General features: G+C 39.2%; 2 protein-coding genes across 7 annotated transcripts in view; one reads left to right on the forward strand and one right to left on the reverse strand.

Moving 5' to 3' along the window:
* Nucleotides 1-13,402, forward strand: part of CRIM1 (cysteine rich transmembrane BMP regulator 1) — a 199,270-nt gene extending 185,868 nt beyond the window's left edge. For all 4 annotated transcript variants that reach the window (XM_009183985.4, XM_009183986.4, XM_003908494.5 and 1 more), the window contains 3 exons: nt 6,851-6,973; nt 9,403-9,590; nt 10,915-13,402. In XM_009183985.4, coding sequence (XP_009182249.1) covers nt 6,851-6,973; nt 9,403-9,590; nt 10,915-11,091 — 488 coding nt within the window. In that variant the 3' untranslated portion in view covers nt 11,092-13,402. The remainder of the gene's footprint in view (nt 1-6,850; nt 6,974-9,402; nt 9,591-10,914) is intronic.
* A 1,189-nt stretch (nt 13,403-14,591) lies between these two features.
* FEZ2 (fasciculation and elongation protein zeta 2) overlaps nt 14,592-24,012 on the reverse strand; it is a 44,807-nt gene continuing 35,386 nt past the window's right edge. The window contains exons 6-10 of one of the 3 annotated variants that reach the window (XM_009183987.4): nt 23,449-23,529; nt 21,102-21,177; nt 18,010-18,075; nt 16,829-16,857; nt 15,461-15,529 (exon numbers count right to left, since the gene is read on the reverse strand). In XM_009183987.4, the coding sequence (XP_009182251.1) occupies nt 16,847-16,857; nt 18,010-18,075; nt 21,102-21,177; nt 23,449-23,529 (234 nt within the window). In that variant the 3' untranslated portion in view covers nt 15,461-15,529; nt 16,829-16,846. Of the gene's footprint in view, nt 15,530-16,828; nt 16,858-18,009; nt 18,076-21,101; nt 21,178-23,448; nt 23,530-24,012 lie in introns of all 3 variants that reach the window. The other 2 variants (XM_003908496.4, XM_003908495.4) reach the window with 2 other exon arrangements.

Here is a 24,012-nt window from a genome sequence, read left to right on the forward strand (position 1 = left end):
ATGCCAGAATTGCTCTGGTTCTTCTCATTTGCATTCTCTAAACTTTAGTATAACCAAACCTGTTAATGACACCTGCCCTATCAGAGTAGCACAGTTTTAGTGCAGTGTTGGACTAGCCTAGAGAAAGTGGTCCAAGATGGGACCCAGAAGGGAAGATGCTCAAGAGCCATTACACTGTGAAAATATATTAGAACCAAAGCGGAAGACCTGCATTTAAAGAATGTAGTTCTGGTTCATTCCTTTTTTTAGTTCATCAGTTCCAGCCAGTACCCATACGATCCATGCAGCCCTCTCCCAAGCCCTCAGCTGAACCTCCCATCTCTTTCCACACATAACGCAACCCCTGAGCATATCCCAGCTGGCTGTTTTGAATCCCTGCACCTGCATCTTTCCCCACGCCCCACTCTTCATATCTACTGCATTATCCATCTCACAGTTTCAAACCTAAGTCCTTCTCAGCTGCCCAGAGTCTCCCCAGCCCTTCTCTTAGTTTCCATGTCTGCACCTCCTGCCAAAACTATTCCTCTTTCCCCTCCGTCTAATCCCAGAAATGTAAGACCTGAGCCCTCTCCATCGGGACTGAACCCCTAGACACACAGATTTCCCAGATAGTATAGACCACACAGACCCAAGTGAAGGCTCACTCGAAGACTTCATTGCGGTCCTGAGCGAGTCAGGAGCTTTTCTGTCTTACCTCGATTCTCATGTTTTCTCGCAGCATTGTATTAGAGAACCTTGTTCTGTTCAATACAGGGAGCTGGGAAGCATGCCAGTTCAGAAGTGCATCTGTACTATGCAGTTGTAAGAGAGGGCAGTTGTTAAACCCAGAGAGTTTAAGTGAGCTCTGCACATGTTGGCCTTTTGTTTAGGCGTTGTGCAAACTATCCCCAATTGAGCATTTCTAAAAATGTCCATTTATCTCCTAAAAAGGATAGGATGTTCTGCCAGGTAAGGGGGTGGAACCATTTTTCAGAGCCTTCAGTTGGGTTCTCTTTATAGTTTTCCATACACACTTGCTGTGTGTATGGAAAAAAGGAAAGTCTTAAGTGTTTTAAATGAGAATAAGAAAAAATATGTGGTTTTCCACTGGAATTATTTTTCTAGTATATATTCACCTATGTTTCACAAGTTTCATACCAGTTTCCCCAGTAATATGCTTTTAATGATATAAATGATGAAACTTGACCTTATGTATTTCACAAAGAGTCATTTAATGCCTTTTATGTGCCAAGCACTGTTCTAGGCACGGGGGACACAGCAGTGACCAAATAGCAGTGCACACGTAGCTTACATTGTAGTAGGGAGAAACCAGGTAGCAAACAGGTAAACAGTAACTAGGCAGCCACGAAGATGGGGATCAGGCTCTGGAGAAAGGCATAGCAAGACACAAAGGCTGGGGAGAAGTGGGGCAGGCAGTTGTTTTGTATCATGTAGAATGGTCAGGGAGTACCTTACCAACAAGATGAGATTTAATGAAGAGACCCAGAATTGCAGTTCTCATGGGGAAGAGGCAGAACCTTTGGGTGTAGCCAGGGCCAGGGCCCTGCAGTGGGAACATGCCGTGCATGTTCAAGAGGAGCTGTGTGAAGGTAACTCAGTGAGCACGGAGGAGGTAAGAGGTGGGGCAGAGAGGCAGCCACGGCCAGACACAAAGGGTCTCACAGATGAGTGCAGGATTGTATTGAGTGAGATGAAACCTTGTAAGGTTTGGAGCAGGGAGTGACAGCATCTGACTTACCTTTGAATGGGATTTCTCTGGTGCTGGGTTGAACATAGACTGTGGGGCATGGAGGTCAAGAGTGAAAGCAGAGAGATCAACTTTGAGGCTTTTTAAAGAATCCAGGTGAGAGATGACAGTGACGTGAACAGGGTGGTAGCCGTGGAGGTGGGGAGAAGTGGGCAGGTTCTGACTATGCCGTATCAGTTTCATCAGTAGGATTTGAATATATGTGGGGAGTGAGTGGGAGAGGAGCCAAGGATGACTACGACATTTTGGTTTGGGGCATTTTTAGTTTGAAATACTCAGCATCAAAGTGGAGATAATGAATAGACTAATATCTAATCTGGGGTTCAGGAAAGAGATTGAAAGTAGATCTACAAATTTGAAAGTTGTCAGCCATAGTTGGTTTCTAGTCTCAAGGTTTTTAAGCCTTGAGACTAGACGAGATGACCCAAGAGTAAGAATAAATAGAAAAGAAAAGAGAGCGCAGGACTGAGCCCTGAGACCTTCTAACTTTTGGAGATTGAGCAGGTGCAGAGGGCCTAGCAAAATAAATAGAGAAGGAGCACCAGGAATAAAGGAGGAAGCCAAGAGGGTCAGAGTGACATGGAAGCCAGGTGGAGAAAGGGTTTCTGGTAGGAAAGAGTAAACAGCTGAATCAAGTGCCGCTGTTAGCCAAGTAAGATGCAATGTGAGAACTGACTTGTGCATTTAGCACTGCTGTAATGAACTTCACAGAAGTACAGTGGTGGAGGCAAAGTCTAATCAGAGTGGTTTTAAAACAGAATGGGAGAGGTGAATTGGATTCACCTCTCCCATTGGGAGTTACGGTTATGCAACTCATGCAGACCATGCAAAGTTCATGACTAAGATGGACTATGAAGTTGAGTGTCCTTGAAGGGTTTCACAGAGAAAGGACATGAGCTAGATTTTAAAGGACAGATGTGTTCTCTTCATTGGAGTGAAGAGGATAACCTGACCAAGATCTGAGATGGGAAAAGTCAAGGCCGGTGCCTCTAAGGTCAAGGCCAATGCCCCTAAAGCAGTGAGTTCTAGTAGCAGTAGGTAAGGACAGAAACACTAGCTTGGCCAGGATTTTTCAGGCCTTGAAGAGTGTAGATTTTGTTCTTCATAGGGAATGGGAAGGCTTATTTTTGAGCAGCTGAATGACATGATCGCAAAGGTGTTTTGGGGTAACCTTTGTGTAATGGGGTGGTGCGCAGGAATGACTAAAGCAGAGAGAGACCAGACGCCAGGACAGCTGTATCATGCACTGCAAATGTCCTAGGTGTGATAATAAGGACCCAAATTCAGGTAGTGGTGGTAGAAACAGAGGTAGATTCATTCTCCTTGGTTTGTGAATTTCATAAGAGAGAGTACAGATACTGCTAACATCCTTGTTATCATTAGAGATTTCTCCAGTGACTTCTCAGTTAAGATTTACTGTTGGGTTGAAATTTAATTTCTGTTGATTAACTCTTCTTTCTGCATCTGCTGTATTCCTGATGAAACATTTTTCCATCTTTAAGCAATATTGCAATCAGTTGAGCTTGTGCCACCTTCTGTTTGATCCAGTATGGGCTGCCAGGAAGGCTGGATTCCTGTCCCATTCTTGCATCGGTTCATTGTGTGATCTTAGTCAAGACTCATCACCAAAGTTTCAGGCTTCCATTTCTCATCTGGATAGCACATGCCACCTCCCAGAAACGCTGTGAGGATTATACCATCTCAGAAATGATGGTGTGGGAGCATTTCCCAGTCTGTCCAGCAAACACCTTGCTTTGTCCTTTAGACATTCTGAATATCCTCTTTCTTTACAAAACACTTTCCACCTTCACCATATTTGGATATGAGTACAGAACCTATGAGCTGTTAGGTGATCAGCACCTGTCTCATTTTACAGAAGAAACTGAGGCTCAGGGAAGTTAAGAGTGTTATCCAAAGTCATGCAGCTGGTTATCAGAGGATGAGACCCCTGTTCCTAAATTGACCTCAGGTTCCATCTCCCAAAAAAATGCGGACCTCAGCTTGTGAGCACCAGCCACCTCGCCCCATATTCCAGAAGAGGACATTTTTAAGGAAGGCAGCTCTTAACAGATGACCAGATGCCTCCGAAAGTAAAATATATCCCCAGTAAATTATCGAGTTCCTCCAAAGCTCAGATCAAGTATGAGCACAGGCGTGATTGTGATCATGTGCCCATGATCTTTGTGGCAGGGCTGGATGTAGCTTTTTGTAAGTCGCCCTGGCACTGTCCATCTGCGATGCCAACAGCTATAAAGGGCTCTTCTAGTAAACACCAGAAGGGTTCTATTTTAGAGTCTTGGGTTGAAGGCGGTCTTTAGTCATGGAAGAAGGCCTGAGTCTAGGTGTGGAAGCAAATAGCATTCCCACTTCTTTTTGTTTCAACAAGCAGTTTTTAACTAAAGAATTGTTCTTTTTGGCAAAACTGCTCAGAGGCAGCTTCCCTTTTATGTTCAAATTAAAGGGAAATGACTCTCTTCCCTTGGACTTGAGGACTGTGAACTGGAGCTATGAGTGTTTTGTGATAAAGAAGGAGGTGTGGGTGGATTTTAATCAGAGCTGAACTGAGTGGTGGAGTGAGCTAATACACAGGACAGGTTATGAGCTGCTAGAAGTAAGAAGTAGCTGTCAGGCGTCACTCATCAGGAGAGACCCATGGGGGCCAGGATTGGTCTCACTCAAAACTGTATGCCCAAAACCAATGCCTGCCATGTAGGTGCTCCGGAAATATTTGTTGAACAAATGGTAATACAATTAATCACTGAAGGAGACATCCTCCTTCACCATAGAGCCTTCTAACTTTCCCTGCTGTTTCCAAGTAGAGCCCCTGTGGGAAGAGGACTCACTGTCATGCCTCAGCTTGGTGGAGTTTCACCTGAAATCTATCCATATGCAGGGTCAAGGCAAAAGAATTCCAAAGTTACTTCTCTACTGCTCTCACTCAGGAAAAAGCCTGAGGTGGAACTCAGTCAATCCCAGCTCTGGGGCCTCTGCAGAAGCTTTGACTACTTAGCCATTGACATTCACAGGTTTGGTGGAATCGGTGTCATGTTCGCCCTTTACACTGAGGCCTCAGAAACCAGTGGCAGTTCAGCCCCTGTTGTCATAGGCTCAGTGTGAAGCCCTGGACTAGGCAGGGGAGGGACAGAAGGGTGTGTGACATCGAAAGGTGTCAAGTAAATGGTGACGTGGCTTTTCTGCCCATATTCACCCAGGAAGTTCATACCACATATGAGAGCTTTTCAGTGGATGGATTAAATACCATCCCCCTACACACACCTCCCGGAGTCACCTAGTCCAAACCTACTGAATCAGGACCTGTGAGAGTCAGCACATTTTCTAAGCTCTTTGGGTAATTCCGATATGATTTTTAAAAATTTGAGAGTCAGTGGTTTGTGCTTAGGCCCCTGCACCTGCAAATGGTAGTACTTTCAGTAACTTCTATTTTTAATTCTCGAGTTTGCAGGGATGCACTGAACCTGTAAAAACTATAATTGTTCCCAGTTCTTTTTATGTCTAAAGGCTTTATAATATAACTAAGAAAGCAGAAGACTATTCTTGGAGGCAGCAAGAAAACTTGGGCTTTGGAATCACAGAACTGCATTTGAATCCCAGCTCTACCACTTACTAGATGAGTTTGAGCAATTTAACTTAACCTCTCTGGGTTTCTTTCCCTGGCTGGGTACTTAGTTAACTCATGGGGGAACCTTAGCAAGTACTCTCTTCTCTGTCACTTTCCTCTTCTCAAAGTCATCATAAGGTTTACTTCTCAAAAGCCTGGTAACTTTGAGACAGAAAACAATCACTCTAGCAGAGGGGATTATTAATCCTATTTTAATTTATATACTGTATATTTTATGTTGGTCTAAATTAGGCAATGGTGAGTATTTAGGATCCTACGTGTTGAGTAATTGCTTTATAAAAATCAGTGAATAATATGGCAGGATCTGGCCGACAGGAAATACGTGCATGACACAAACTTTTATTGTCACATTTTGAAAACAGGTTCTTAAGAATTAATTGCTTTAAAATGTGGGGCTAGTTGTCATCAGCTGAAGTATAAATATAAAGAAATATTTGTAGGAGCTGAGAAAAGCTCTAATTTTTTTTTTTTTTTGAAAAAAGACCTGATATTTGAGATAAATAATATTCTTCTCAGTTTGTTTTATGTTGTAGTATAATACCTATCTGATCAAACTGGACAATGTAAATATATTTACCGAAGATCAGTTTCTAATCTAAATGGTTCCAGTGGTAACATAATGGACATCTGAGACTTATACTCATGAGGTCTCCCTACAGTCTTTTCCCATGTAGGGGAAGAGAAAGGAAAGGAAATGGCCAAGAAGTCCATAAGAAGTGGACGATGCTTTAACTTTTTCAAGTTTTGCTAACATATTTTGTGTAAGTTATTCAACACCCCTATATTAAAGAGCAGCAGCTATTAAACACCAACATTTATTAGCTGCTGGAAAGTAAAAAGAAATAATTCCCGCCGGGCGCGGTGGCTCACGCCTGTAATCCCAGCACGTTCGGAGGCGGAAGCGGGTGGATCACGAGGTCAGGAAATTGAGACCATCCTGGCTAACGTGGTGAAACCCCGTCTCTACTAAAAATACAAAAAATTAGCTGGGCGTGGTGGCGGGCACCTGTAGTCCCAGCTACTCGAGAGACTGAGGCAGGAGAATGGCGTGAACCTGGGAGGAGGAGCTTGCAGTGAGCCAAGATCGCACCACTGCACTTCAGCCTGGGCAACAGAATAAGACTCCGTCTCAAGAGAAAAAAAAAAAAAGAAAGAATTCTACTTCAGCTAGTCCCCTTCAGTTTCCATAAAGTTATAAAACCAACACCATTTGAACATGAAAAAGCAGTTTTTGACCCTGGTGGAGTAGAGAATTCTTTTGTCTTTTAAATGTTACAAGACGCGTTCCTTCTCACTGCAAAGCTTGTGATTCTCTAGCATGAATGATGTAAATGGCAGAAACTGCATCTTTCACGTCCCAGGAAATGTGGGCTTGAATTGAGTGCACCATTTGGATTGAGAATACAAAAGCCAATAAGACAGCAGCTTCATCATCTCTTATGAAAAATGTTCCCTTCTTGTAGAAATGTATGTCCCAGAACCAACCAATATACCCATTGAGAAGACAAACCATCGAGGAGAGGTTGACCTGGAGGTTCCCCTGTGGCCCACGCCTAGCGAAAATGATATCGTCAATCTCCCTAGAGGTAAGCATTGAAGGCAGCTGAGATCTGCCAGTTTTCTATGTGGTCTATTTAGGCTTTTTTCTAATTTTTAAAATTTCCTGTGAGTAACTTTTTAAATGACTTGCTGAAGTAAATTCAGGTAACTATTCCCGGGCAGACCTGGCTGGCTGAAACATATTTACACCACACATGGATAAAGTCAGTCAGCAGGTAACTGGATTAAATGCCTCCTTCCTGGCCCTCCTTGCTCAGAGACTTTGTGATGATGGAAATAAATATGTTCCTAGTCATAAGAGCTTCGTATCTGGAACTTCTAAGCCATCTCTCAAATGTATGTATATATAAACTTTATAAGGAGAGTAATCATGAATTAGTCACTGTCTCTTGTAGATTCTGCACTGAGCATTTGTACATTAGGTTACCCTCTAGTTCTGGGCAGTTCTCACTTCATGTGAGTTACATTTATTACCTATGTTGATTTTTCCAGTCACCAGGTTTACTCCATGCCTTTTTTTCTTGCTCTGTCCTTTCAGTTTGTGTGTAATAAAGATGTTATTTTGTCTCCCAATAGCTGTTAATATTTCCTTTTCTATAAAAGTAGACCTCTTCTTGATCAGTGGTATAAACTAGCTCTTAGCCGTGACTCAGTACTGCCTCCTGTCCACTCCAACCATATTTTCCAAATCATTGCTATATAATTTTTATATTTCTTTTGGAAGAAGCAATATTCATTGCTTGAGAGATTACTTGTCTGTGACTCTAGATATTCTAAACGTTATGCTCGGATCAAGCCAGATGACCAGAAAGCCAATTTCCTGGGCGTAGTGTTTTTGGCTCTCTGTAAAATTGTTCTGACTGGACGTGCTTTAGCATTATGCTTACATTCACTCAGTCAATAAATATTAGTGCCTGCTGTATGCCAGGCCCTGTTCTAGAGGCTAGACTTCGGTCATAAGTATAGCCATACTTATAGTATGTTGAAGACCTGTGCATTGCATAGTATCTATGTTATAAAGCCCCTGAAGAGAAATTTTCTCATGCGTCAATAGCAAGAAAATGTATACTTCTCCTAGGCAACTGATTTGTTTTAACCTAGAAGACACTGTGAATCCTATTAAAGACTGATAGTTGTTTCCATTTTTGGCTTTGGCTGCTACAAAGCTCAAAGCTAACTTTTAGGGCTTGGTTTTAGCACAGAAACGGCACCGGAAGACTGAATTTTGTAAACAGACCTCACTTGCAGCTTCATTTTTCTTTCACCGAGACCTTCCTTAATTTATATCTTATTCTTCTTGTATGACACATATTCCTAAAACTTCTATTTCATTTGGAATATGGGAAAGTAAAATTCATTCTTTTATTCATTGTGTATTTAAAATCTGAATTCATCAATAAAATGTTACTCTTTGACATTTTTCTTGATGCTGATAAATATGTTTCTACAAAGCTTTACTGCCATCTGCACCAGCTAAAATGATTAGGAATGTTTTCTACCTCCCATTCCTCCCTGCTCCCACCACCCTGCAGAACACACACGGAAGCATGTATCATTTAAAATCTGCGTTTTACACCACAGTCTTACATACCACCAAGCTGTCACTTCATGAGCTGAACTTCCAGAACAATTTGAGAGTAACTCCTTTCGACATTGTGTGTCATGTGTCTTTCACTAAACTGACTGTTAATGCATTTAGAAAACCTGACACAGTGATTTCAAAATAGAATAAAAATAACGAAACTTTAGGGAGTGCCCCCTACTGGTATGTATTTAACCTTATTTCTGTCTGCAACATACATTGCAAGATATTTTAAGAGAACATAAAGGTCGTCATTCATAAGTGCAAAACTAAATGTAGTCACCTATGCAATATAATTCATTAAGGCAGAAAAACGATCTAATACGCCTAAGCAAGATTTTCAACAAGTTCATGAAAAATAAGACAATATTGCTTAGAGTTCAGTGAACCAGAGTATCAACCAAAAGACCAACCTCCTGATTCTGATTAGTTTTGATCTAATTAGTCTTAGTTATTAAAGAGAATATACTTTGTTGTAGTCCCGTTTGCCAGTAAGCAAGGAGATCAGCTAATGTTTCTCCTTCGAAATCTGAGAAGACCATATATGTTAATAGTAATCAAAATATTTTAATGGTCTAATTCACTTTTTCAAAATCTACCTAAGCACCTTCTTATTTTATTAGCTAGAGCCGACATCATCTTATCCAATTATTGTCACTTTGATTTTTTTTTTTCTTTTTAACATTAATCCCTAAGCGCTCTGCCCTCTACTAAGAGCTCTTAGGATCAAAATTAGATTTTAATCACATTTTTAGCCTGAAAAAACTGAGAAGCAATAAAACCAAGTTGCCAATCTCTATTTGCAATGTCATTAAAATAATCCTGAACAATTCCGGTTTAGGTAATAAATGCTTGTAATTTTTCTTCTCCTAGATATGGGTCACCTCCAGGTAGATTACAGAGATAACAGACTGCACCCAAGTGAAGATTCTTCACTGGACTCCATTGCCTCAGTTGTGGTTCCCATAATTATATGCCTGTCTATTATAATAGCATTCCTATTCATCAATCAGAAGAAACAGTGGATACCACTGCTTTGCTGGTATCGAACACCAACTAAGGTATTGTCTTGAAAAAGTCTCTTGAATGATGAATCTAGGAAAACTTACACTTATATTGAAATTGCTTGAAACCTTGTGTCTTAACCAGTGAAATTTTTACTTTGCTATTCATAGCCTCAAATCCATACCAGGCTATAGTATGAATCAAATAGATAGTACTTGCCCAGGGTTGGACTTATCACAAGGTGAATTTTATCCATTGGTTAATGAATCCTGACCTTACATGGATCCAGTTTTCTGGAGGTACTCTAAAGTTTTCAAATGAACAAATACCTCTGGATTTATTCCGAAATCATTCTTTATATTAGACATTAAACTTGATCACCTGGCATTTATCAGTCATCAGTCAACTTAGAATTGGGAGGGAAAAGAAGTCACAAAGGGAGGGAGATAATAGGAGAGGGCTGGAAGATCATGAGGGTATACAAAAGGCCAAAGGACAGGTCAATGCATCAAAGGCAAGCACCAAGTGGAAAGGTCACAAAAGATGAAGAGGTGGTGGAAAGTAATAGTAGACAAGGTAGGGAGAGGCAGATTTCATATTACGGGAGAAAATATATTTGTTTTCAGTACAAATGTAAAGGGCCTCTAAATCTGCCTATTTTGAAAGATAAGAAAAACCTGTATTAAGGGAAATAAATCATAATCCCTTCCAACTCTGATTCTGCCTTTTGCCTTGAGTTGGTTTATTTTAATCATACAACCTTAAGAATTGGAAACAGCCTGAACAATTATGTAATATAATTTACCATCTGGTTAACCCTTCCACGTAAAAATTCTGTCCTGCGGTTATCCTGCCTCCGATTTTCCTTTGAACAAATGTGCATCGGGCACAGCCTCTATACTGGGTCAGGATACAGTTGCCAATGTCCAAAGCTGGGAAACAGACCCACTCATAAAGTATATGGAATGACTAGGAACACACGGGCTGGCCCAGCCTATGATGGTGTTCTACAGTCTGAGTGGTTAGAAATCATCCCTTTGTTTTTAAAATCTGCCTACCTTCCACTCATTCTTCAACCCCCTTTAAACACAGGTCTGCACTTCAAGGATTTGAAATCATTTCACCAGTCTTTTTTTTTTTTCAGTTCCTTTGTCTTCCTATTTGACATCGTTTTTTGACATTTCACCTTTATATACAGTTTGTCAGTGTCCTTCATAAAAGTATAGTTGGTACTAGAACAGGATGTGATACTCTGCATACAGTCTGTCAATGAATTGTGAAACTATTATCTCATCTGAGTTAGGTACTAAATTTCTGTTCATTTGCGATAATGTAAAGCAGCTAATTCTTTGTGGTTTTATTCCTCCTCTCATTAAATAGCCTTCTTCCTTAAATAATCAGCTAGTATCTGTGGACTGCAAGAAAGGAACCAGAGTCCAGGTGGACAGTTCCCAGAGAATGCTAAGAATTGCAGAACCAGATGCAAGATTCAGTGGCTTCTACAGCATGCAAAAACAGAACCATCTACAGGCAGACAATTTCTACCAGACAGTGTGAAGAAAGGCAACTCAGTTGCGGTTTCAAAAAACAGAAGTTATGACTCAATCTGCTCTAAAAAGTAAACTAGAATTTGTGCACTTGCTTAGTGGATTGTATTGGATTGTGACTTGATGTACAGCGCTAAGACCTTACTGGGATGGGCTCTGTCTACAGCAATGTGCAGAACAAGCATTCCCACTTTTCCTCAAGATAACTGACCAAGCGTTTTCTTAGAACCAAAGTTTTTAAAGTTGCTAAGATATATTTGCCTGTAAGATAGCTGTAGAGATATTTGGGGTGGGGACAGTGAGTTTCGATGGGGAAATGGGTGGGAGGGTGGTGTCGGGAAGAAAAATTGGTCAGCTTGGCTCGGGGAGAAACCTGGTAACGTAAAAGCAGTTCAGTGGCCCAGAGGATATTTTTTTCCTGTTGCTCTGAAGACTGCACTGGTTGCTGCGAAGCTCAGGCCTGAATGAACAGGAAACAAAAAAGGCCTTGCGACCCAGCTGCCATAACCACCTTAGAACTACCAGACGAGCACATCAGAACCTTTTGACAGCCATCCCAGGTCTAAAGCCACAAGTTTCTTTTCTATACAGTCACAGCTGCAGTAGGCAGTGAGGAAGCCAGAGAAATGCGATAGCAACATTTCTCTAAAGCGGGTTATTAAGGATATATACAGTTATACTTTTTGCTGCTTTTATTTTCTTCCAAGCCAATCAGCCAGTTCCTAGCAGAGTCAGCACATGAACAAGATCTAAGTCATTTCTTGATGTGAGCACTGGAGCTTTTCTTACAACAACGTGACAGGAAGGAGGGAGAGGGTGGCGAACACCAGGCATTTCCAGGGGCTATATTTCACTGTTTGTTGTTGCTTTGTTCTGTTATATTGTTGGTTGTTCATAGTTTTTGTTGAAGCTCTAGCTTAAGAAGAAACTTTTTTTAAAAAGACTGTTTGGGGATTCTTTTTCCTTATTATATACTGATTCTACAAAATAGAAACTACTTCATTTTAATTGTATATTATTCAAGCACCTTTGTTGAAGCTCAAAAAAAATGATGCCTCTTTAAACTTTAGCAATTATAGGAGTATTTATGTAACTATGCTTCAAAAAACAAAAGTATTTGTGTGCATGTGTATATAATATATATACACATATATATTTATACACATACAATTTATGTTTTCCTGTTGAATGTATTTTTGAGATTTTAACCAGAACAAAGGCAGATAAACAGGCATTCCATATCAATGCTTTGATCACTTACAAATTTTTTTGAATAACACAAAATCTCATTCTACCTGCAGTTTAATTGGAAAGATGTGTGTGAGTATGTGCGTGTGTGTTTGTGTGCACGCACGCCTTGAGCAGTCAGCATTGCACCTGCTATGGAGAAGGGTATTCCTTTATTAAAATCTTCCTCATTTGGATTTGCTTTCAGTTTGTTTTCAATTTGCTCACTGGCCAGAGACATTGATGGCAGTTCTTATCTGCATCACTAATCAGCTCCTGGATTTTTTTTTTTTCTTCAAACAATGGTTTGAAACAACTACTGGAATATTGTCCACAATAAGCTGGAAGTTTGTTGTAGTATGCCTCAAATATAACTGACTGTATACTATAGTGTTAACTTTTCAAACAGCCCTTAGCACTTTTATACTAATGAACCCATTTGTGCATTGAGTTTTCTTTTAAAAATGCTTGTTGTGAAAGACACAGATACCCAGTATGCTTAATGTGAAAAGAAAATGTGTTCTGTTTTGTAAAGGAACTTTCAAGTATTGTTGTAAATACTTGGACAGAGGTTGCTGAACTTTAAAAAAAATTAATTTATTATTATAATGACCTAATTTATTAATCTGAAGATTAACCATTTTTTTGTCTTAGAATATCAAAAAGAAAAAGAAAAAGGTGTTCTAGCTGTTTGCATCAAAGGAAAAAAAGATTTATTATCAAGGGGCAATATTTTTATCTTTTTCCAAAATAAATTTGTTAATGATATGTTACCAAAATAGATTGACATCAGCCTGATTAGTATGAATTTTGTTGATAATTAATCCATTCCTGGCATAAAAAGTCTTTATCAAAAAAAATTGTAGATGCTTGCTTTTTGTTTTTTCAATCATGGCCATATTATGAAAATACTAACAGGATATAGGACAAGGTGTAAATTTTTTTATTATTATTTTAAAGATATGATTTATCCTGAGTGCTGTATCTATTACTCTTTTACTTTGGTTCCTGTTGTGCTCTTGTAAAAGAAAAACAAATCTAATTTCCTGAAGAATAAAACAGATATATGGCACTTGGAGTGCACCATAGCTCTACAGTTTGCTTTTGTTTTCTTCAAAACACACAAAGCTGTAAGAGAATTATCTGCAACCTGATTCTTGGCAGGAAATAAACATTGTGAGTTGAAATCACACAGTGTAACTTCCAAAAAGATTCCATCTCTGGGATCCGAAAGACAAATTGTCCTTTTAAGGTTATCAGTCCAATGAACCTCTGGTGTCACAAGAAGTCCCCGTGCCTTTGTCGTTAGGCGGGTCTTTCCCAAGGAATCCTTGCAAAAAGAAAAGTGTCTCCCAGAGTACGCAGCAGAGCGGTGCTGTTTTTAGGCAGACAAGAAACCTACCTGCTGTCAGAAACGTGCTCATAACTAGTATCAAAATTAACTTGCTACGCACAGGAGGATTGTGGTGGGAAACCCTACAGTGGTTCGATGCTGAAGAAGAAAGACTTTACCAAGCAAAATCAGGGGCAGCCTGACTACAAAGAGACTTTGAGCTGATTGATAGGAAAAAATAGGTATATTTTCATACATTTTAGAAGCATCAATTTAAGAATGAGCTATAAACAGACCACTGTTGAATCTCCTTTAAAAAAATATATCCCCTAAGGACTTTCTGCTACATCATATACCCTTTAAAGCTACATTTCTTCAGTACAAGGCATTTTTGCAAATTCACATCAAATTAATTTAAATTATTAATATTACTGGGTATGTGTGTATCTGGGGAAAGGGCCAAGTAAGTTCCACATAAGAACGTTAATAAAATAAGGAAACCATCCTAAAAGTTTCTCATACCCCTAGAGATGACGGCTGAAATGCCAAGCAGGCATTAAACTTCAAACCGAGCCCCTGCCCTTTGCAGTCATGGCGTCTCAGTTGCTGAGTGCAGTGAGGAATATGTATAGCCCTGTTTGCTCACCAGTGTTCAAGTGGAATTGTGAAAGCTTCCTATAGCAGGTCCCATGTCGTCTATGGGAGGGGCTGCATGGCTGTTTGTCTGAAATGTCTCACAGCCCCAGAGAAAGAGCAGGACTTCTGTCACTCCACAGCAGCTCAGCATACTCTTAAAAAAAAAAAAGTCCTCCTCTTCTCCTTTGTAGCATTCTGGGACTAATCAGGGTTTCATCTGCTCACACACTGTAGCAATGGGCTCTGTGTGGAATTAAGGGAAAGAATCTAGTACTGTAACGAAAAAAAAATAGAACACAAAATCCCAAATATAAGGCTCTCAAACATATTTTTACTTCTTAAAAAATTTATTAAATGCCATTGATTTGATAGGAACCAGCAAAAGTCCTCATGATATTGATGAATCCATAAGTAGCTGTATGTAGAATTCATACTTAAAACACACAGGCATGAATAAAAGACGACACCGTAATGAGAATGGGCAATTCTGCAGTGTACACTTTGTCAAGCACCTCAGAGGATACGAACTTTTAAAGTACAATTCTTCACAGACACCTGAAGCAGAACATTTGAAAATCAAAAGTTAAACAGTACAAGATTCTAAAAGTGAATGGCAATTTAATGGTTAAAATTTGACCAATGGTTAAACAAGCAGCAAGCGACAAAATCCATCATCACCAACAGTTTCCAATGTTCACTAAGTATTAAGCCAAAGTAATGCATATTCTGGTTTTGCTTCTTCAAGAGCAGCCCAAGTTTATTATGTTTCAGTCTCTCTGAACAATACTGGTAGGTAATATTTATACTGACAATTCTCACAAAAATCAGTGTTGGTTCTTGCCATCACTGAATTTATAGTATAAATCTCCCAAGGCTTTAATCTAGTTCATCAGTGCACTTTAGATTAGAAAGCCATAAAAACAAATGGGCATACTGTCAGTTAATGAGAAATATAACTGCACATGCACAATTAATATTACTCTTACTCTACTAAGAGAACAGTTCATAATTATTAGTAGATTTAACAAAAACCATCTCTAGAATTCAAAATAGTGCCCATATTTCCATTGGTTCTATAATATAAAGAATTAGTGAAGTCAAGATCTGTTAATACTAAATCAAACCCAAGTTCAAATGTGCTGAGTTTCCAATAGCAAGAAGGTAATGGTAGCCAGCTTTCAGAACAATGCTGTAGGAAATCTAGCTCGGAGCCCACCGTAGATAAAGTTGCTGCTCTATGTAGGACACAGAACTAGAAGGAAAAGAGAACTTTTAGGTAAAAATGTATATTTTGTATACATTTACACAAAACATACATTTTACATGTACATTTAAAAACATTAAGTAATGAGAACTAAATGTTAATGCAAAGATCGATAGTAGCAATTTCTTAAAGGTTTTAAGAGGCTATACCCAACAAGGATGAGTTCTCTCAACACACAGAATTTCCCAGAAATGAGATACCAAAAGGCCATGTCTCTTAGGGTGCCACTTGGAGAAAGAAGCCCCTAACATTTGCCCTATACCATGAGGCTTGCGACACAGCAACAGGTTCCCTAGGGAAGTCAAAGAAGGGTGCAAGTTTCTGCACACATTTTTATTCCTAACTAGGATCAGCACGGCAGCAGCCACGCGTACATTACTTCAGAATGAGCCTTGGGTCCTACCGGCAAGGCAGCAGTGGCGGCAGGCTGCAGTGGGGTCATTAAGCAGGTGTGAGAAGGAGAAGCTCAATTAGCACAGACAGTGCCCACCCTACTCCCTTTCTCAGGCCCAAATGAGACCACTTTTCTACCTTCTTTCACTTCAGATGTTTGCATTTAAACTAAGATGGTGTATTTAGGCAGCCAAGCCACACTCATCTGTTAAAACAACAACAAACTAGCCAAAAAAGGGGAAAGAGTATTACCCCCTTGAGCAATATCCCCCTCCCAGGCCAAGTGTCCTATGACTGGCCCTCAAGGGGGAGGAACAGTTAACCAGCGGTGAACTTTCAGGATGGGTGGAAAAGAGCATTTTCAATGACCCCATTTCACCACCTTCCCACACGCTTAAATACATCTCCGCATGACACTCCCGTCTTCGTTTTCTCTACTACAGTCTCTGCTGTAGTCTGAATCCTCGCTGCTTTTCCACCCAGTCCTCACAATACAAAGCCAAGACGAAACCACAACACATGCACACAGACAGCGCGCATCAGAAGCAGGTACGGTATAGATAGAACTGGGCTTACAGACAGGAGCCAGCGGCCCGAGCATGAGGAGCAGAATTAGATGGGTGCTGCTTCCCTAAGGCATGCGGTATAGGTAGGTTCACAATTACAGTCCTAGGTTTTCAGAGTAAAGAATTAAAAATCATTTTCCCCCAGAGGACTCTGTTCTTTGGGTCATAACATCCTTCCATGCAGTTAAATGCTAACATAGCTAGAGAATGCTTCAGAAGCTCATTGTATCTCTGGCCCTCACAGAGCCATAGGGACCCACTATAATTAAAATTTAAGACATGTTCTTTATGTTCATCTCATTCCTGTTTCACATCTAGAAGAACAAACCTCAGAACAATCCAGCTTTCATACCAATGCTAGCACAACACAAAAGCAAACAAAGATGTCAGGTATTAAAAAAGAAAAAAAAAATCAGAATTTAATAGGGAGAAAATCCTCCATCAGAAAAACAGCTTATTTTTAAAAATGATGTCAAGTCTGTTCTACCCCAGTGTTAACCCACTAATGGCTAGCTCATGCTTCTTAGCTCTTACAGCATCAAGACTCTTAAAAGTGAAATGTGTGATTCACTTTGAGCACCCTGAGTATACTACCGAGGTTCCCCTTTCAAGACACTATGGTTTAAGAAAAGCCCATCTGAGATTTCTAATGTCTCAGAAATCTTCATCTTCCTTGTGCTCAGCTAACTTTAATGGAGAAGAGAAAGAACCCAAAGAAGACTGTTACTAAAAGAGGATTGCTCTCAAAATTTGATCAAACACTACAAGATGCATTTTGTGATGCTTTCAAAATCTGGTCTCTGAATACCTGCTACTTTAAAAAATATTTCATTGAAAAGTATTAATTTTGCTTCTAAAGTTCTTCCGTCCCTTCTTTATCATCCAAATTTTGCTCTTTCCTCAGCAAAGTAACTCGACCTCTCACTCTTCTTTTGCCTCATCAGTATTCCCATCCTGTGTGAGCCTCATCTTGCCTCTAAGATTTGTGGCTGGTGTTTCACTGTCCCGGGTTTATGAAAGTCCATTCTTTTTATTTCCCCGCTTCCCTCGCTGTGCCTTACATCAGTCCCTTTCATATTCCCTTTGGCACTGTTCACAGATGTGACTTCCTTCATCCATCCTCACTAATGATCTGTCCTCCTCCTCTCCACTGTCCTCAAGATGACAGAGACCACCCTTCTCAAACTTCCCAGTGCCAACCTGCCAACATCTGATACCCACATGATTATGGCGCCATCTCACTCATTTTCTTCTACTACCTCCCTCGATGTTTATAGTTTAGCTGTGGAGATTATTTCCAGCCCAAAACCTCCAATAAAAGTTAAATTTTATAAAACCGTAATATATAATGTTGACAGAAGTCAGTCATGTAGCTAATCCTCACCCTGCATAACAAGATTAATGAAAGTTGTGCATTGGGAAGTTACTATCTAATGTATTAGCAAGACGATGTATTTTCTGACTAATCCAAACCTCCGGCCATCGCACCTATACCATTATAAAACTCACCTTTCAGAATATAATCAGTTAACAAGCTCGGAACTTTTTCACTGTCCTCCTTCATGGCACGAAGAACTGCAAAACAGAAAAGGGGGAAAAGACAACGATTAAAAATCCGGATCAAAAATATTATTTAATTTGAATCATTGTGGCCTTCATCTTCCTTAATTATAGGATATAACTGACTCATGCAAATTATAGGTGATTTTCCTGATAAAGGAATACAACAGTAAAGGCCCAATAATTTATTTTAGTGGAGTAAGTTTACAGGAATTTATTTTAGGTAAGAATATCCTGCTTACCTGAGAGTTACTTCCCTGTTTTAAAATTTCCAAACAGTGGAGGCAAAAAAGAGGAACTGGATTATTTACAAGGAGCCTCGCTCTATAATAATACTGGAAAGTGGGTTACGGTAACGTGCACCTCAATGAACTCGGTGCAACAAGAGGACCTCAGTGCTGTAGATCAAGAAAAACTAGAGAAACTCTCAGAGAAATGGAAAGTTAGCTATACCCCCAACAAGCATATCTGTCAGACTCCTTGAAACTTTCAAAGAAAAGACCCAAATAAAGAACAGACTTCCATGAAGCAGCACCTGGCATCTGCCTGGCTGTCGCCTCCTCTGCACTAGGGGAGGAACCTGGGAGAATTAACCTCATTCTAATTGGACAATTTTATCTTCTAAGTAAAAACTAAAAGAGAAAAAACAGCCACCTAGTATAATGTTTTTCTTTTTTAAGCTAGATCATTCAGGTCGAGATAAACTCACAAATATTATACTTTAACAGAGTTTGCCCACTCAAATTTTCTCCCAAGCATCCTGGTAAAAATATTTCACTGTTTTTCCCCACCGATACGACAAGGCAAAACAGTGTAACTGTCAAATCAGCCTTCCTGGGTTTAAACCCTGGCTCTGCCACTTCCTAATTGTGTGATGTGGAGCAAGCTACTTAACCACCTTTGTACCAAGCTCTTCCTCTGTGAAATGAGAATAATAATTAGATTTCATCTCAAAGGTTTGTGAATGGGGACTAAGCTACTAATTCAGATACAAAGGTCCTATCGTAGTGCCTGGCACATAGTACATGCTATGTATGAACTGTAACTAACACTACTAATATTATTAAAGTTTCTATTACTATTATTATTATACCCAGAATCCCTTAATAGCTTTTAGGAGGAAGACTATATATCCATAAACACTGTGACTGTCTCCACAGGGCTCTTCTTTTGGAAAGAAAAGGAGCTTTGGACCCGAATATGTCCAAAGATTCCAAACTGTATCAACCTATAAAGACATCTCGATGCTGGAATTAGATGATGACTTCAGTTTGACCAACGAAGTATTTGTTCTTGATCTGAGAAGCGGAGGCCTGCCAGTAATTCCTGGCTTATAAGCAATATTTATTTATGTTCCCTTCTTTAGAGGGCTACCATGTTCAGTATTTCTGCTTCCAATCATGTTTAAAATTTTTTCTAACTTCTATATAAAATCACATACCAAAAACCAGCATCATTAAAAGTATCATTTCCTGGGAATTAAGAGACCCAGCTCTGTAATTAACCATCCCCCTGTGTGATCTTGGACACGCATAACTTCAGAAGTTCTTCCTGAAAATAAGAGGGCTGGCTACCCAGTTAATCTCTTGATTTTTTATTTCAGACTGGCTGGCATCACTTGATTTATCCATATTTAAATATAAAACTTTTTAAAGAATTATTCACCAAAGGAAAGAATAAAAGCTCCGAGTTAGCAGGCAGGGAGCTAAGAAATATGACACTTGCTTCTACTCTTAGGTTTTCCATGCCCATTCCTCCATATCTTGAATTTCCAAAATAAATATCGTCATCAATACTCATCCATGTGATGTTCTTTCATTTGGTTCCCCCCTAATTAGCAAGTATCACAAATATTTACCATCACAAAGACCTAACAGATCAGCAAAATTCAATCCCTTCATTTTAACGGCAGTGACAACAAGGCTAACTGATAGTAACTTAGCCAAAATCACACATACATTAATCTATTTACTGGGAAGTAAACAGAACAAATATTTTTTATGCTACTGTTTCAATGTGAGCAAAAGAGAGTAAGTAACTTCCAAGGATATCCCTGAAAATAACAGGGATAGAACCAGAATTCAGTGCTCATTTGTGGCTATCATAAGAGATACTCAGTATCATATATATTTAAATCTAACAATTTTTTTTAATGCAAGCCCCTTGAAGGTGGATTATTTTTGTCTGCTTTGTTCACTAAAGTATCCCAAGTGCCCAGATCATGGCCTGGTACAGAGTAGGCCTTCACCAAATATTTACTGAATGAATGCATGTACTTTTTTTTTTTTTTGAGATGGAGTCTTGCTGTGTCGCCCAGGCTGGAGTGCAGTGGCGTGCGATCTCGGCTCACTGCAAGCTCTGCCTCCTGGGTTCACGTCATTCTCCTGCCTCAGCCTCCCCAGCAGCTGGGACTACAGGCGCCCGCCACCACACCTGGGTAATTTTTTGTATTTTAGTAGAGACGGGGTTTCACCGTGTTAGCCAGGATGGTCTCGATCTCCTGACCTCATGATCCACCCGCCTCAGCCTCCCAAAGTGCTGGGATTACAGGCGTGAGTCACCGCGCCCGGCCTTGAATGCATGTTCTTAAAACATCACTGTCAATTTATGTTCTACCTATAATTACTCCCTCGGGTTCTACATACATAAGAAAAAAAGTGTTTACCCTAAATCCTTCCTATTCAGTTACTGACAGTCATAGATATGTAAGATCCATGAAGAATTTTATTTATGATAAATGGATACGTTCTTAAACATGTAAGAGATGATGGAGATTCAGGTTATGCTTCTTCCCAAAAGTTTAGCTCATAAATATTTCACAAGGTCAGAAAAACAGAAAAACTACAAATCAACACTAGAGTTACTGTTGTATTCAATGTCACAGCCATTGTTGGCTTCATTCTTATAAAAATAAACAATTATATGCATCATTTACATCCTAAATTGACAAAACACTAACAACAAAATCAGTCAATTAAAGTCAGGTGTTTACTGATCAGCAAAAGTAAATCAGGTAATAGTTTCATTTTTTCTTTGCTCACTTTTTGTTAATATTTGAAGATCTTCAACAGATGGTGGTCCGTTTTTCTTCTCATAAGGAATGACTGTAGTCAAATACTGCCAAGTTAAAAAAAAAAAAAAAAAAGTCACTTAAATCGGAATTACCTTATCTCCAAAAAATTTGATACTGTTACTAGAAGGTCTATTTCATAATATAAAAACATAAGCTACTTTGGTAATGAAAACACAGGTATTGTATGGGAATAAAGGTATCTTACTATCTCAGATGGAGCTCATTTTTTTTTTTTTGCCTATCTCTATTTGCTTCACACAAACCTAGTGTCAACAGAAACAACCACTTTTTTGCATTTCAGTTATTGAAAATTTCATAGGACTAAGTCTGAGGATGATTTACTCAATTTGTTCATTTTTAAAGTATTATCTCATATTCTCCTTGCATATTTTTCAACACATTTTAAAAATAGCAATTTAAACTAAAAACATCGTTTTAATAGTTCTGCACAAGAAAGTAATTTCCAACAGCAAAATAATTCTGTTTCAGACCATTTTTATTCTGGTTCAACAAATGGTCCACGTATATAACACGACAACTTTGAAAAACACACACTAGCTTCTTGCAGAAGCTAACAAAGACACACTTAAATCATTTTAGAAATGCGTTATTACTATTATTTTAAATTATTGGGTAAGTCATTATAAACGTTTTTAGGTATTAAAGGAGAAAAGTGAAAGTAGAGAATGGCCTAAGGGGAAATGAATAATGAAAATTCATGTCTGAAATTGACACAGACTTCCTAGTTCACTACTTGTAAAGGCTCACAAGTAACAGCGCCATGTCTTATAACTAATCCCATGAAAGCATAATCCATAAATGATTGTCCAGATTCTCCTACTCTTACCATCCCACCAAAAAAATAGTTCCATGCATTTCACATGTGCTCATATAGAAAGCCAGTGGTTTTCACCTGGAATCTCTTTAGCTCCACCCATGATTTAACCTCGTGCCCTAAATCTCAGCTCTAATCCTCATTGAGTGATCTTATCCTGCCCATAACTGAAAAACAGGATAAAGAAAGCTGCTTTACAATAACTGGATCCCTAAGTCCAGAAAACTGGTAAAACTGCATAGTTCAATCTTGGAGGCACTTAAGTGTTCCACCATCTTTTTGATGTAGACTTCTTGCAGGTGATGCCCAATTGTATAATCGAATGTTTCTTTGGAAAGAACAACAACAACAAAAGGCCAGAAATGATGTCCTCCTGGCTTCACTCTGCACGTGTCAGGCAACCTGGAGAGGCAGCAGGAGGCTGCGCCCTGGCCCGCTCTCTGGCTACCTGGCTGCGTTTTCAGACCTCCCTGCTCCACTCAATGGAGTCTGGAAGATTCCTTGCCTTCTTGTGAGGTTGAGAGAGGTGAGAGGCACCGGAATGAAAACCAAAATTCAAACAGCCCTTCATGGAGCTCACTGATGAGCTGCAGATGTCCGTGTGAACCTTCCCTCTTTAATAGGAATGATCCCCCTTTTTGAGAAACACATAACTACCTTCAGTAAAAACTGCAGGCATTTGATCTAGGCATTCTTTTGCTAAACTTCCTACAAGCTACATTTTGTACACCTTCTTAGTCTGCACAGAAGAGCTAACTTAAAGAGTTTTCTCTTTTAAGGTGAAAATTTCATATAGCGAAATTTGAAGCATACCCATTCATGTGAACGTTTCCCATGTTGGTGATATTCCTTCAATCAGTATACAAAAATGTGAATCAAAAGCAAATTGCTAGATACTTGATTATACATTCATATCTATGTATAATCTTGTATAAATAATGTCTCATGCCTCGTTTGGCAGACAACTTGAGTTGGCTGACTATGCAATACACCTTAAAAACACATGAATTTCATTTAAAGGAGGTAAGATATACTCTATACATATGTTTGACCTAGAACTCTAGTCTCAAACGTACCAACCTCTGGCCTTCTTCCCCCAAAAATGACATCTTGCTTCTTAGACTTTTAGAATTAGAGTCACATAGTTTAGTTATTTTCACAAGCAGATTTCCTACACATGCAATACAATATGTTAAAATGTTAATGTCTATTTGTTTAAAACTAAGAGTGAGAAATGGAGCTCTAAAACATGTATTAAGAATGCATTTAATCTACTGTCCAATTTGAAAAATGCTTTTTCCTCAAAGGGAAATTTTGTTCATTATCAAGACTATAAACATAATGAACTTTTATAATAAACTTTTATTTCTCTCTTTAAGCAATGGTCTTAGTAAATTAGTAAAACTACCAGCTTTCAGGATCTTCACTTACACAGGAAATGAAAAAGCAGAGAATGAGGAAAATAAGGATAACCGAGCACCTGTTTCTCTCCACCTGAATTTCCAAAGGTGTGGCGGAAGCCATTCTGAATGACATTTGAGATCCCTTCCATGCTGAAGCGCTAAAGGCGGCAATATACGGCCCAGAAGAAAAGGACAGAGAGAGAAGTTCAAAGTCTATTAGTAAGAATGTACCATGATGACTTACGTGCCCGAGAGGCAAGCAGTTAGAAAATGCCACTACTCATCCAGATAAAGCACACAAACTCATGCTCTTTTTAAAATGTTGCTGCTTCCATTTCTTTGCAAGGTAAATGCAAAAGCAACTGTTTTTATGCTACTATACTCATGCAGGCATTTTTCTGATGTAGCTAATAAAATTGTTCCAATGTAAATGTCAGTTGTACACATATTTGTTCTATACAAAATGTGCTGTGTAATTTTTAAGATACTTTTTGATATTATTTACCTACATTTTATCAGAAGTCTGAAAACTTAATATGAACAGTATGCATATTTTCAGCTTAAGTTTGTATAATTCTACCATCAGTTTGGAGAACATTAACATAACATTTAGCAAATGAAAATGCTGTTACTTGGAGAGC

This window comes from Papio anubis, chromosome 14 (assembly GCF_008728515.1).
Source record: "Papio anubis isolate 15944 chromosome 14, Panubis1.0, whole genome shotgun sequence".
NCBI lineage: Eukaryota > Metazoa > Chordata > Mammalia > Primates > Cercopithecidae > Papio > Papio anubis.